Source organism: Mizuhopecten yessoensis, unplaced genomic scaffold (genome assembly GCF_002113885.1).
Source record: "Mizuhopecten yessoensis strain PY_sf001 unplaced genomic scaffold, ASM211388v2 scaffold2429, whole genome shotgun sequence".
NCBI lineage: Eukaryota > Metazoa > Mollusca > Bivalvia > Pectinida > Pectinidae > Mizuhopecten > Mizuhopecten yessoensis.
Window position 1 is genome coordinate 127,596 of NW_018404542.1, and position 14,640 is coordinate 142,235.

The 14,640-nt window shown below is 38.0% G+C and overlaps 3 protein-coding genes across 3 annotated transcripts; all 3 read right to left on the bottom strand.

Annotated features, from left to right (window-relative positions):
• Positions 1–2,212: 2,212 nt before the first annotated feature.
• LOC110445945 (mucin-5AC-like) lies at positions 2,213–9,512 on the bottom strand. Its single transcript, XM_021490839.1, has 4 exons — positions 8,324–9,512; positions 5,946–6,260; positions 4,132–5,076; positions 2,213–3,791 (listed from the first exon to the last, which is right to left on the bottom strand). Exons 1-4 carry the CDS (start codon positions 9,510–9,512, stop codon positions 3,712–3,714), a joined length of 2,529 nt encoding a protein of 842 aa, XP_021346514.1. The 3' UTR covers positions 2,213–3,711.
• LOC110445946 (mucin-5AC-like) lies at positions 9,509–11,500 on the bottom strand. The gene has a single exon (XM_021490842.1). The coding sequence runs from the start codon at positions 11,498–11,500 to the stop codon at positions 9,509–9,511; it is 1,992 nt and encodes a 663-aa protein (XP_021346517.1).
• A 15-nt stretch (positions 11,501–11,515) lies between these two features.
• On the bottom strand, positions 11,516–12,496 carry LOC110445947 (protein rtoA-like). Its single transcript, XM_021490843.1, has 2 exons — positions 12,214–12,496; positions 11,516–12,000 (listed from the first exon to the last, which is right to left on the bottom strand). The coding sequence occupies exons 1-2, from the start codon at positions 12,494–12,496 to the stop codon at positions 11,516–11,518; spliced, it is 768 nt and encodes a 255-aa protein (XP_021346518.1).
• Between the last annotated feature and the right edge of the window lie 2,144 nt (positions 12,497–14,640).

The window sequence follows — 14,640 nt, forward strand, 5'->3', positions numbered from 1 at the left end:
TGCAAGCGAAACCTGATTTGTATGACACAAAAACAATGTTTACATTCTAACCAATACCGGGAATCATTACATGTACCCCTTCACAGTTCACTCTATGTAATAATTTAGTTTTGTTATCAATGATTCGATTAATAAAGTAAACATTTTATTTTTTCTATTTATCTAAGTTTTAAAACGATATTGACCGCACAGAGACGAATTTCTTCAATATAATTTGTTGTTAGTTTTGTGCGAATCAATTAATTAACTGAAAAACACTTATATAAGCTTTCTGTTGTCTATTTTGTTGTAATTATTTTACAATGAAATTGGTTGAAAAACAAAATTTGAATGTATTCAACTCCCAAAGTGTTTGCGATTGTATGGTCGCCTGCCTCATGTGTTTCCTATAGATATGCTGATTTTCTACTACAGATGTGTTTTGTATGTATGTATTTGTTTAGATAAAAAAAAAATCATAATTGATGACTATGTTCTGGTATTTAAGCAAAACTTAGTGTTTAATACCTACATGTGTCACATCCTACAATCTATAAATAATTTACGTACAACATCTGACACATTTTATAAATAGGTAGGACTAACTGTAGCAAACTGTCTGAAATTCCGCAACAAACATATTTTTTGTGATTCTTTTTTATATTTTTGCTGAAATAGTCAATTTTATGACATGTTTTTGCTCATTGCAGGTCTCATCGCCATGGCAGAAAGTGCTTAAATAAGGATCGATTTATCTACCTTTCAATTTCGCTTGTTGAATATTTTGTGGGAATTTGTTACGGGGAAAAACATCGAAAATTAGAACCCAGATAAAAACGCAACCTGAAAGTTTAAAGTACAATACATTCATCATTTCAAGAAATTAATGATCACTAAAACGCCTTTGTATTTTATTGATTAGGCATTTATATTCAAGTATGAAATCGTACCCCTGTTGATGAAGGGAGAGAAAAAAAATCAAAATAACATAGCAGTCTATATTGCCGGGAGATGTCATTATAACTCGTGGATGTATGCAAATTTGGCTGTGATTTTCGGGTAAGCCTGGTTTAACAGTCACCGGCTTAAGCGGCCAATATCTGCCGGTCCCTTGGGTGGCCTCTTAATACAGGTTTGACTGTATATACTTGTGTTTATGTATTGATCAGTATATATAGTACATGTAAATGATTCTGTAATAACGGAAGATATCGGGTTTATATTTCACCTTACACAGATAAGTGTGTTTTATATAGAACACCGGTTGACCTATGTAGGTCTATGTAGGTCAACCTCTTTCTCCATTTTCTTGTAGGTGCTATTTCAGTTATGCACTTTGTTAGGATAATTTACATGTGTATAAGTATGTGACGTAAGGAATTATATTGGGGGGACTCTGTGTGTTGTATTGCATTTGATGTATGAAGTTATAGGCAATAAATTGATATAAAGTGTAATTTGTAGTAACTTTGTTCATAAACATTCACTTTTGTTTTATAATCACTTTCTAGGTTCATATTGTGCGTTGATGTACATTGTACGTTGATAGTTGATTTGGGTATAGGTTGACCTTTTTTATGTCGTTTTAAGTTAGATTTAAGAATAACGTTGGTTAAGCCTTTGTTACTTGGGATAGGTTATTACTTCTCGTGTTGTATCATTATATAATAATATAATATCGCTTTGGGTGTAGATACCACGCTTGTGCTCGGAGTTTTAACCATAATTTAAATAATTATTTATTAAATTACATTATTACACTATTTAAAGATATTCTATTCGCTATATACAATCTTCGGCAGTAAAAATTATGCTTTAAAATTAGCATAAAAATCAATAGAACTGTTTTTTTCTCTTCTTTTTTGCTTTACATTTTGTTTTGCATTTTGTATGAACATGTTTCAGGCATGTGCTCTTCATGTTGTGTTTTGCCTTTTATTTCTCTGATTCAGTGCTCATATTTTACCATAGTGACGTTTTTACTTATGAGACCTACATAGAGACATTGTTAGTAAATATATATATACATGTATATATATTCTATTATGGTTTCTTCTTTGAAATCAATATTGGGTTCTTACTTAATGTTTTACTAACGCAATATTTGTGACATTTGAGATGTGAAGCCACAAAAAGCATTAACCAATTTAACACTACAGCACAAATACATATATAGTATAACTCGTAAAACTCACAAATATAGAAACATGATTTAATAAAACCAAAACAAGAACAATAAATAGAGTTAATGCAACATGCACTTTTAAACATTAACGATTTATAGAAGAAAACAAATTCGTTTACAAAGAAATGAAACATTATCAGCTTACTGAGTAAACTTTGTCAAATTAATATGTTAGGCGTAACTAGAGAACAGTATAATGATTTACATAAATATCAGTTATACATAAAAGTACATCATTTAAATTTGGCGTTCTTGAAAGCACAAATTTCAACAATTCAGTTCAACTTATCCCTCCTATCAATGTCTTTGCTAAAAACATCCACAAGGTTTTATGTCTACACGTGTTAGTAGAGGTATTATATTTCAAAGACTAAATACTCCATTCATTTCTAAGAACTAATTAAGACAAAGGTGAAGCAGGAAGGCATACCATCGTCAGATATGTTTTAAAAAAAATAGCACGTTTGGAATACTACATGACGCCTGTAAAATGTTTGCTATAATGATAATTTATCTTCATTACGGTGACTGAATAATGAAAATATTACATTGCGGCGAAATAATCCATTTCATTGTATAAATTCGATTAACTTACCAAGAACAGCCGTTTCAAATTCGCGGTAAACAGATGTCATGTTTATCGTTATAAACAGAATTCATGTTTATCGTTATAAACAGATGTCATGTTTATCGTTATAAACAGATGTCATGTTTATCGTTATAAACAGATGTCATGTTTATCGTTATAAACAGATGTCATGTTTATCGTTATAAACAGATGTCATGTTTATCGTTATAAGGCTTTTTTTTCTTTAGTTATTTATTGTTTGCATGTTGATCATACCGTAACATTCAATATGCCATACTAAATATTAAACAAACATGTACAAGGCCGCGTGATAACATACTCGTATATTTGACGACCCGTATACGTGCTTTGTTTCTACCTTGTCGTTTATTTCTGAATTACAAAAGTGTATTCAGTGTAAATAATAAGTGAATAAAATAAGATAAAAACATTTATAAAATAACGAAAGATTTTTTTTATATAAGCACTATTTGAATCGCAGACATTGACGTTACCTCCCCAATAGGCCCAATGTGCCCTTCCTCTGACAACATTCCACATACATTGAACAGTAGCCAAAAAGTAATTTACTCTAAAAACAACCTACATTGTATCTTACTTACATACATCGTCCACCCGGTATTTACTTACCATTTGGTATTTACTTACCATTTGGTATTTACCTACCATTTGGTATTTACTTACCATTTGGTATTTACCTACCATTTGGTATTTACTTACCATTTGGTATTTGAATCTATCACTTGTAACCCTTGTCTTCATAGTGGTAACTCACACTTTCCCTCATTTTTTATATTTTTACTCCATTCTTACCCCAAACGTTGTCGATGGATTTTCTTTTAAAATATAACTTTAGAATATATTCGTTTCAATAGTCTGAACCAATGAAGTGTCATGTAATAAATGTTTGTAGCAATGCCGAGACTGTTATTGGCCGTGGGGACGCCCGGTTGCTCAATTAGAAAATCAGGATAAGGCTAATGGTGACCAGCCAAATGGACAGGATTGTTGAGGCCCAACCGGAATGCCAGGACGACGCTAGGAAAAACAATAGAAAACATAGTTGTTCAATGCATTTCTTATGCAGACTTTATTTTATTTAACAAATTAATCTGTTCAATGTCATACACTTTTGTCTGCTATAAAAGTGAAATAATTATTTATTTTTATGTGTGTTTTTGCACTTGCTTAATTTATTTGTGAACGAAATTGCTTTTAATTTTGTTTTTTTTAACAGGAGCAACTGAACATCTACTATACTTATTCAAATGAAATTGAACTCATTTTCATAATTGTCAAATGGAATGACTAATTATGTATTCGTTTGAAATATGCACTTTATTCGCACATGCGTTTCAATATGTACTATCAAACATACCTCCGGATCCAAGAGAATCTGCATCAAACAAACAAAATCCAGAACCGGCTACACAGTTGGTGTCAGTGGTAGTGCTAGTTTGGCTCCCAGTCGTTGTCTGATGTTGGGGAGTTGACGCGGATACCGCCGCTTGCTGTTGTGTAGTTGTTAAATTTGACGCCACCTGTTGTGAAGTTGTGGTTGAAATAACAACTGCTTTCCGAGTACTTGTTGAGACTGTAGAAGTGTGGCGTATGGTTGTGGCAGAGGCAGTTGCCGCCTGTGGCGTTTTTGAAGGAGAAGAAGTAGTCGCCTGTCGCGTAGTTGAAGGAGAAGCAGTAGCCGCCTGTCTCGTTGTTGAAGAAGAAGCATTAGCCGCCTGTCTCGTTGTTGAAGGAGACGCAGTAGCTGCCTGTCTCGTTGTTGAAGGAGAAGCAGTAGCTGCCTGTCTCGTTGTTGAAGGAGAAGCAGTAGCTGCCTGTCTCGTTGTTGAAGGAGAAGCAGAAGGCGCCTGACTCGTAGTTGAAGGAGAAGCAGTAGCCGCCTGTCTCGTTGTTGAAGGAGAAGCAGTAGCCGCCTGTCTCGTTGTTAAAGGAGATGCAGTAGCAGCATGTCGCGTAGTTGAAGGAGAAGCAGTAGCTGCCTGTCTCGTTGTTGAAGGAGAAGCAGTAGTAGCCTGTCGCGTAGGTGAAGGAGAAGCAGAAGCCGCCTGTCGCGTAGTTGAAGGAGAAGCAGAAGCCGCCTGTCTCGTTGTTGAAGGAGAAGCAGTAATCGTCTGTCGCGTAGTTGAAGGAGAAGCAGAAGCCCCATTTGAAGCAGTTGAAGAAGAAGTAGTGGTCTGTCGCGTAGAACCTGTAGATTGTGAGGACGTCACTACAGGCACAACTGTACTTGTGGAGGAAATCGGAGCACTTTTGGTTGAGCTTAAGGAAGATGCTGAAATTGCCGTGGTCGATGTCCCATTACCTGGAATGAAGATAAAAATAGTTTGTTGCTTTGGCATGAATTAATTCTGATTGGAATATTAAGCTTGTAGTCCATTTTTAGTTAATTTTGATGATGCAGTAAATATCAAGGCGTGGACTTTGCAGTCTTGTTACTACACATTACGCACAATCATTTTTTGTCATTTACCATGTACGATACCTGCCTTGTGTTTACAATTTAACATACAACAGAGCTTGTGTTTCTGATAGCTTAACACCTACTTCACTGTCAAATTTGCTTTGTAAAGACATAAAACACCTGCATATATACAAGACTTTTGTTCTTTGTACAGTTTCGTCCTGTCCTATTTCATAATAGTCTTCATTTTATCTTCATCGCATGAATCCAATGTATGTGTATATAGTGTAATTTATTCAAACTAATTCATGCCTTGTCAAAATCAAGACACTTTGGTCGAGCTATGTCAACCTGTATAAACTGGTGTGTATGTATGCACTGGTAATACCTCCTTCTAGGAAGAACTCTTTAGATTGAGGTGATAACAAGTAACTCCCTTACACTTCCCCAACCACGTTAGCCACCATCATGGTTGAGGGTTTATTATTTATAGCCACCACCAGACTCCGACATTAGCACGGGAAAGCTAGAAAGGAGTGACGGGAGGTCCGTCTTTAAATGACGGAGAAAACCGTAGTACACGAAAATAACCAGCATGTCACCGCAGAGACATAGAAGCAAACTCTACAGACATACATGTGTCAGCGGAAGTAGGGAGGGGGCGGGGGCTCGAACCTAAACAATTACGTGCGTCTGCAACCAACTAGCAGTCACACATCAATGACAATCATAAGACCCGTTCATATACGCTTCAAGGCGAACCGACTTACCTCTAGTTCCACAATTCAACGCAGCGTCGCCTAGGTTTCCACACATTCCGTTTGAAATATCCGAAGTCGCCAAATCACAGTCAAATGCATCAAGCTCATTCCCAGTGCAATTGATTGCAAACAAGCCTCTGCTGAAATTTTGACTCCGTTGTAGTATAGTTGCTGACCCAGGACCAGGTAAGCCAAGGTGTCGGCACATGACCGCAGCTTCGGTGTCGTTCCACATTAAACCACATATACTACCTACATGTCCGTTTGTCATGTCATGGACCATGAGTCGGTTATCAGCATTGAGTGAGAAGAACATGGAAAAGTCTGAAACAGATAATCACAATAGACCATTGTTATAGCATGAACTTACTGGTTAATGTTATAAGACAGGATAGCTCTAGCAAATATCATTTTATTATATCGATATATTAAAGCTTCTAATCTATCAATAACGCTTTTTATTCTTATCGGAACATTGAACAGAAATGATTTTTTATCTTACGTTTGTGAAGCATATTTAGTAACCAGTTTAGAGCTGCATTTGTTTCTTTATAAAAATGGAAAAATATGTGTTTTTGAGAAGAGTCAGATTTATGAACCACTATAGCGTAGTTGAGGGTAATGTGTTTATGTTCGATTGAGCTGGGGTTTTTTTTCGCAAAGCTTGTGTTGTGCATTAAAAGTAGATCCTTAAAATTAATGATTGCAAGTCACTAAATTGCATGCAAACATATGTACCATGATGCACCAAGAATATAATCTGCTGTGTTTGATCATCATAAATGTTAGGAATAGGTATATCAATTCTAATATTTAAGTTTTTATCAGTATAGAAATTGCAACTTTATCATATATCAGAAGTATTTCTCATGGTTCCTGTTGCATTTTGAGTCCGCCGCTTACTAAGTGGTAGAACAGTCCCTTTTTGTAGGAATTCGCTATTAAGAGCGTAAATAAAAATCATTGAGACGGATTGACTTGAAATCGGACACTAAAAAAATGATGGAAACACTCGAATACTTTCGAAAGCATTCACGTGTCTAAGTTCCTGTATGAATACAATCATATTAGGCGTATTTTGTGTTGATATGCTTATCAAAAGCAATGAACTATAACAAAATATGTAAATTTATATTCTAAATCGCATCATCAATTTCTAAAGTTTATTACAGATTTTATGCGTATATGGTGATAGTCCAGTGCATGCGACTCACGATAAAAAATGATTTTTACTGTAGAAAGCTGAAACAAACAAAAGTCAATCAATTTTGTGTGATGCGGAAAGAAAATCTCTAACTCCAGGAAAAGATTTCTGTAGTTTAGCACTCCAATCCAAACTCATCGCTTGGTTGGCATTTCTAATGCAGGAGCAATCGATTGTTTCTCTTTATATTTTAATTTTAGGATTGCAACCTTGCAACATCGGTTTGCAAATCCCCTGGCAAACCCCTGGCCAATGTATATTCTTGCTCTGCGTTGTGATTGACAACAACATCTATACTTGGGAGTCGCCAACAAACGCTATACTCTTGCAGTTAAAGTAAAATGGACTATTGGTGGTAATAACAGTTGACCATCACCCTCTACTTTTACTCTAGTGTCACGGGTCAAACGTTCTTTTAGCTAATTTTCTCCTGATTATAACTGTTTGTAATCAACCACATCAGACGTCGTTATCATTTTAAGTTATTTACTCCTTTAGGTGTTTAAGTTTAACACTTAACGTTCCTTTTTCACGTTACGTTCTTATTTTGAACATTCTTAAATTTGAATACTTTCCTCAAATAGATATGGTTTTTGTAATTAATGCAGTGTTTCAGAATGTGTTTTTACCAAACGGATGAATATATCACTGTTACATTTGACATCTGAGGAAATAGTACCTTTACCTCGACAAGGTAACTGATTTGAAGAATTCAAAACCTTCTTTAAAATTAAGAACTGTCGTGATACCGACCACAAGATATAAGCTTTACATTAATAAAGTAAATATAACTTTACTTTTGCATATCCTTTTTGCATGATTCAAATCATAAATATGCATAACGGCTTAGTAACAACACGTGATATCAATATAATGACCACAGCGAAATTTTAAATACATTTTTTCAAGTTATTTTATCAGAGATTGGATATATTAAGCAAAGTACAATTACGACATTAAACTCATTTCTTAAACCTTAAAAACTATATGACAGATCATTGCATTATAATTATTTATAACGTAACATTGAAACTAAACAAAATCCAGTGACATGTTTTAACTCGTCTACGTTATGGCCTTTAATTCACGATATTTGATTCCAAATATCGTAGCACATACCAGCCATACAAAGAGCTACACCACAGGTATCTTCCCGGATATATACACACCCACGCATACTTACTCAATCCTGATTGGGGGAGGCTTGTTGAAAGAGACGATGACATTCGAGTAGTAACTGCAGTAGGTTGAGTGACAGTTGATGTAGCAATAGATTGTGGCGGTGACGTTTTGACAACAGAGGATGTTTTCAGAGATGACGTCATTCCCTGTGGCAAATTAGGTGTACTGGTGGAATGTGATGTCTTTATTCCATTTGGCGATGAGGAAGTACTGTGTGTACCAATAGATGGTGATGATGCCATTCCGTGAGATTGAGAGGTTGTACTGGTTGTACCGGAAGATGTCGATGATGTAATTCCATGTAGCGATGGCGAAGATCTGCCTGAATTAGTGAATCGCCCTGACGTCATTGTGTGTGCCAAATATGTGGAACCGGTAGTACTATTTAAAGACGCCGTTCCATGTGAAGGCATCGTAGTATTAGGTGAACCATTAGATCGTGATGACATGATTCCACTTGGCGGTGGGTTAGTTCTTCGTGTACCAAGAGATGGTGGTGACGTTATTCCTTGAGATGATACGGTTGTACCACGTGAAGCTGTGGATGATACTGACGTCAATCCATGCTGAGGAGATGCTGTAGTGACTTTACCTTTGGATGGCGATGATGGCAGTAAGGAAGTTGCTCGTGAACTTCTTGATGTTGTCATTCCTTGTGGTGATTTGGAGGTACTTTGTGTACCAATAGACTTTGATGACGACATTCCTGGTAGCGGTGGGGTAGTTCCTTGTGAACCGCGATATGGTGATGATGTCATTCCATATAACGATTGGGGTGTACCACGTGTAAAAACGGGTGGAGATGATGTCATCCCATTTGGGGATTGGTTAGTATTTAGTGTGACCATAAATTTCGTTGACGACATTCCTAGTAGTTGTTGGTTAGTACTATGTGAACCAGAAGCTGAAGATGATGTCATTCCATGTGGTGATTGGGAGGTTCCTTGTGTGCCAGTAGACTTCGATGACGATATTATTGGTGGCGGTTGGGTTGTTACTTGTGAGGAGCTAATTGGTGAGGACGTCATTCCATGTAATGACTTGGTAGTACCACGTGTGGAATCGGTTGAAGATGATGTTACTCCTTTTGGCGCTTGGTTAGTACTTTGTGTGCCCATAGATTTCGTTGACGACACTCCTGGCAGCGGTCGGGTAGTACCATGTGAACCAAAAGATGGGGATGACGTCATTCGTTGTGGTGGTTGACCGGTACTTTGTGTACCAATAGACTTTGATGACGACATTCCTGGTAGCGTTGGGGTGGTTCCTTGTGAACCGCTGATGGTGATGACGCCATTCCATGTAACGATTGGGTTGTCCCACGTGTAGAAACGGATGGAGATGATGACATCCCATTTGGCGATTGGTTTGTATTTTGTGTGACCATAAATTTCGTTGACGACATTCCTAGTAGCGGTTGGGTAGTACTATGTGAACCAGAAGCTGAGGATGATGTCATTCCATTTGGTGATTGGGAGGTTCCTTGTGTACCAGTAGACTTCGATGACGATATTCTTGGTGGCGGTTGGGTTGTTACTTGTGAGCCGCTAATTGGTGAGGAAGTCATTCCATGTAATGACTTGGTAGTACCACGTGTGGAAACGGTTGAAGATGATGTTACTCCTTTTGGCGCTTGGTTTGTACTTTGTGTGCCCATATATTTCGTTGACGACACCCCTGGCAGCGGTCGGGTAGTACCATGTGAACCAAAAGATGGGGATGACGTCACTCCTTGTGGTGGTTGACCGGTACTTTGTGTACCAATAGACTTCGATGACGACATTCCTGGTAGCGGTGGGGTAGTTCCTTGTGAACCGCGAGATGGTGATGACGACATTCCGTTTGCAGGTGGTGTAATACCAGATGTACCATTAATATGTGAAGACGTCATCTTATTTGGCGGAGATGATGTGCCTTGTGCAACATTTGATGGTGATGACGTCATTCCATGCGGAGACTGGGTAGTACCACGTGTAGAAACGGATGAAGACGATGTCATCCCATTTGGCGCTTGGTTAGTACTTCGTGTGCCCATATATTTCGTTGACGACATTCCTGGTAGCGGTCGGGTTGAACCAGAAGATTGTGATGATGTCATTCCATGTAACGATTGGGTTGTACCACGTGTAGAAACGGATGGAGATGATGTCATCCCATTTGGCGATTGGTTAGTATTTAGTGTGACCATAAATTTCGTTGACGACATTCCTAGTAGCGGTTGGGTAGTACTATGTGAACCAGAAGCTGAAGATGATGTCATTCCATGTGGTGATTGGGGGGTTCCTTGTGTACCAGTAGACGTCGATGACGATATTCTTGGTGGCGGTTGGGTTGTTACTTGTGAGCCGCTAATTGGTGAGGACGTCATTCCATGTAATGACTTGGTAGTACCACGTGTGGAATCGGTTGAAGATGATGTTACTCCTTTTGGCGCTTGGTTAGTACTTTGTGTGCCCATAGATTTCGTTGACGACACTCCTGGCAGCGGTCGGGTAGTACCATGTGAACCAAAAGATGGGGATGACGTCATTCCTTGTGGTGGTTGACCGGTACTTTGTGTACCAATAGACTTCGATGACGACATTCCTGGTAGCGGTGGGGTAGTTCCTTGTGAACCGCGATATGGTGATGACGTCATTCCATATAACGATTGGGTTGTACCACGTGTAAAAACGGATGGAGATGATGTCATCCCATTTGGCGATTGGTTTGTATTTTGTGTGACCATAAATTTCGTTGACGACATTCCTAGTAGTGGTTGGGTAGTACTATGTGAACCAGAAGCTGAGGATGATGTCATTCCATGTGGTGATTGGGAGGTTCCTTGTGTACCAGTAGACTTCGATGACGATATTCTTGGTGGCGGTTGGGTTGTTACTTGTGAGCCGCTAATTGGTGAGGACGTCATTCCATGTAATGACTTGGTAGTACCACGTGTGGAATCCGTTGAAGATGATGTTACTCCTTTTGGCGCTTGGTTAGTACTTTGTGTGCCCATAGATTTCGTTGACGACACCCCTGGCAGCGGTCGGGTAGTACCATGTGAACCAAAAGATGGGGATGACGTCATTCCTTGTGGTGGTTGACCGGTACTTTGTGTACCAATAGACTTCGATGACGACATTCCTGGTAGCGGTGGGGTAGTTCCTTGTGAACCGCGAGATGGTGATGACGACATTCCGTTTGCAGGTGGTCACCTCGCAGATGTACCATGAATATGTGAAGACGTCATCTTATTTGGCGGAGATGATGTGCCTTGTGCAACATTTGACGGTGATGACGTCATTCCATGCGGAGACTGGGTAGTACCACGTGTAGAAACGGATGAAGACGATGTCATCCCATTTGGCGCTTGGTTAGTACTTCGTGTGCCCATAGATTTCGTTGACGACATTCCTGGTAGCGGTCGGGTTGAACCAGAAGATTGTGATGACGTCATTCCTTGTGGTGATTTGGAGGTACCTTGTGTACCAGTAGACTTCGATGATGACATTCCTGGTAGGGGTTGGGTAGTACCTTGTGAACCGCGAGATGGTGATGACGTCATTCCATTTGTAGATGGTGTTATACCAGATATACCATTACTATGTGATGACGTCATTCCATTTCGCGAAGATGATGTGCCATGTGCAACAGTAGATGGTGATGATGTCATTCCATGAGATGACTTGGTAGTTCCTGTACAATATGAAGGAATTATGATTATTAGAAAAGATTAATAATTAACAATTTGTATGACTTTTTATTCTTTTTAAGTATACTGAACATAGGGTCCGCATTATATTTTTTACAATTATGTCGTTAAATTTGATGATTTGTTTTGGTATAGATGGAATGATGCACTGTGCATCAGAAAAAAACACATATTTTCAAAATGAAAACAAATCGTACTTGTCATATTCATTACTCCACATCTTACGACGGCATCGTCCAAGGTGTCGCAACCTCCCATAGTAACGTCGTGGCTATCAGCCGAGCATTGCGAAAAGTCTGTCTCATTTCCAAGACAGTGTACACCAAACACTGTTCTGTTGTAGCGAGAGTCCCTGGGTAGTGTTTCCGCTACAGCCGGACCACCTAGTCCAAGATATCGGCAAATCACCTCGGCGTCTCGGTCATCCCAAGCGTTACTGCACACAGTGCCCTCCATTGCCTTGACTTTGTCAAACGCCATGACTCTACCACTCGGATCAATGTATAATGCATGCGTCCTATTATCTGTAATACAAAATGTCAGTGTATTGATGACGTTTAAGACATCAGCAAATGTTTATCATCTATACTGAATACATTGATTTGCATAAGCATCACTGGATTATGAAAGCAATAAATACTTTCTTGAATTTGTACTTTTTCAACAGATACATCGATACTGTCTGTAGGAAGTCATTGCAAAGATACTGACTTGGTTGTCGAGACCATATAGTTAGTTAAACAACAGAACCACAATAAGGATTGCGAGTCAAATGAAACTACTTTCTCAAAACAATCCCCTTTGTTAACATTGCGGAACCTACCATGCATATCACTAACATTTCCACAACAACTATCAAATTACATTTTGTTTTCAATTTGTGATGTTTGATCTACCCCGATAATCATTACACAAATGTTGTTGCTGAACGCTTCCCTGAAAAGTACCACCTTTAAATAAATTGCTTGATATTTAACATCTAAACACAACATTTAACGTAAATGCGTCTGAATTGCTCAGAAATATAACGGCTTACTTATATCCGCAACCCTCCAAAGATTAAGTATTGTCGCTTTACAATGAAACTGTTTCGGACCAATAGACAAATTTAAGAAAATAAAACCGTTACTGCACACAGTGCCCACCATTGCCTTGACTTTGTCAAACGCTATAACTCGACCACTCGGATCAATGTATAATTCATGCGTCCTATTATCTGTATTAAACACAATGCATATATTTTTACACTGATTTTACATGAGCAAATGATTTTTGACATCTTGATTGGCATCTTCGAGAGAGAAAACCGTCTAGTTGTACGCTTGTTTATTCAGAAGCATGTTTTGCAGCAATCACAACAATCTCCACTGAGAGTTCAAATGACGAGATATGTTTTAACATTGTTTTGCATTTTTAAATTAGTCATTCAATTTTTCGATTAACGAGCTCTTCACAAAAATTATACATTATTCACTTATTTAGATATAAAAATGTCGGCTGGCTGTCGGTAAGGATATTCAAAACTCTTTCAGGATTTTTTCCTAATTTTAAGATATGTTTTTCACAATTTTTTTTTGCGATTTGTTGTTAATCAATACAACAGTTGAATGCGAAAAGAAACTTTTTTTGTCTGACTTATTCTTCAATCATATTAAACAAAATCTCATGCCGAACACATATATACATCTTGGGTTACTTCTTTATGCAAAAATATAATACACCAATTATTGATTGTACATCAAGTTTGATTCTTTCAAAGTAGTGCCATTAAAAACAATTAAAATCTGTGACATGGAACCAAAGCCAATATCTATTTCTATTAAATAAAACACATTATTGACTTTTTTGAAGAATTTCATCAGAGGAAATAATAATTTCATGAAAATGTTCAGAATAAGAAAGGGCAATTATGGAAAATGAATACAGTCATAATGTACAGTCAGCGCTCAAGTTTGATGTTGCAAACCATGTGTATCGATGTTTCACAAAAATATTTTGTTCAAAACTAAAAACAACGAATAAGGTCGAAGAAAAAATTGTAGTACTTACTTGGCACGGGGAAATGTGTTGAGGAAGCCACAGGACCAGGATGGGGTGTCGACTTAAACATGCCACTGAAACAGTCCACCCCGGCGTCCATGTCGGTTGTACAAACAGATTGACCAGTTATGAAAGCCTCCTTATGACATTGATTATAGTCCCGCTCGGTCCCGATGCATGTCAGGTCCATAATTGACCGAACGCCGTACACCGCTGATGACTTTAATCTTATTGCAGTGCCAGTGTTAGACAGGCCCAGGGTACGACACACCACGCTAGCTGCTTCGTCACTCCAACGGTCACCACAAATAGTTCCCATCATTAATGACGTTGAGTTCATGAATAAAACGCGACCATCGGGCTCAACATCAAGACTAACTGTTAACAAACAAAATAAACGCAATAGCTGAAACGTCTTCAAATGATAATGTTGTAATTATTTTCTTTCCTCACTGTTAATTAAATCGGGCACTACTAACATTTCTGAAATTATGGTATATCAAAATGACAATCATGATATACTGACAAAAGGCAATGATATTGCAAGTATTAGTGTTTCACGTGCGACTGAATGAAAATATCTT

Coding starts and splice junctions, on each gene's coding strand:
- LOC110445945 (XM_021490839.1), bottom strand. CDS start 9,512: ATGACGTCATCCCCATCTTTTGGTTCACATGGTACTACCCGACCGCTG. Junction 6,261..8,323: donor CCTCCCCCAATCAGGATTGA/GTAAGTATGCGT, acceptor TATCTGTTTCAG/ACTTTTCCATGTTCTTCTCA. Junction 5,077..5,945: donor GTTGAATTGTGGAACTAGAG/GTAAGTCGGTTC, acceptor TCTTCATTCCAG/GTAATGGGACATCGACCACG.
- LOC110445946 (XM_021490842.1), bottom strand. CDS start 11,500: ATGTCGTCATCACCATCTCGCGGTTCACAAGGAACTACCCCACCGCTA.
- LOC110445947 (XM_021490843.1), bottom strand. CDS start 12,496: ATGGCGTTTGACAAAGTCAAGGCAATGGAGGGCACTGTGTGCAGTAAC. Junction 12,001..12,213: donor TGGAGTAATGAATATGACAA/GTACGATTTGTT, acceptor CATATTGTACAG/GAACTACCAAGTCATCTCAT.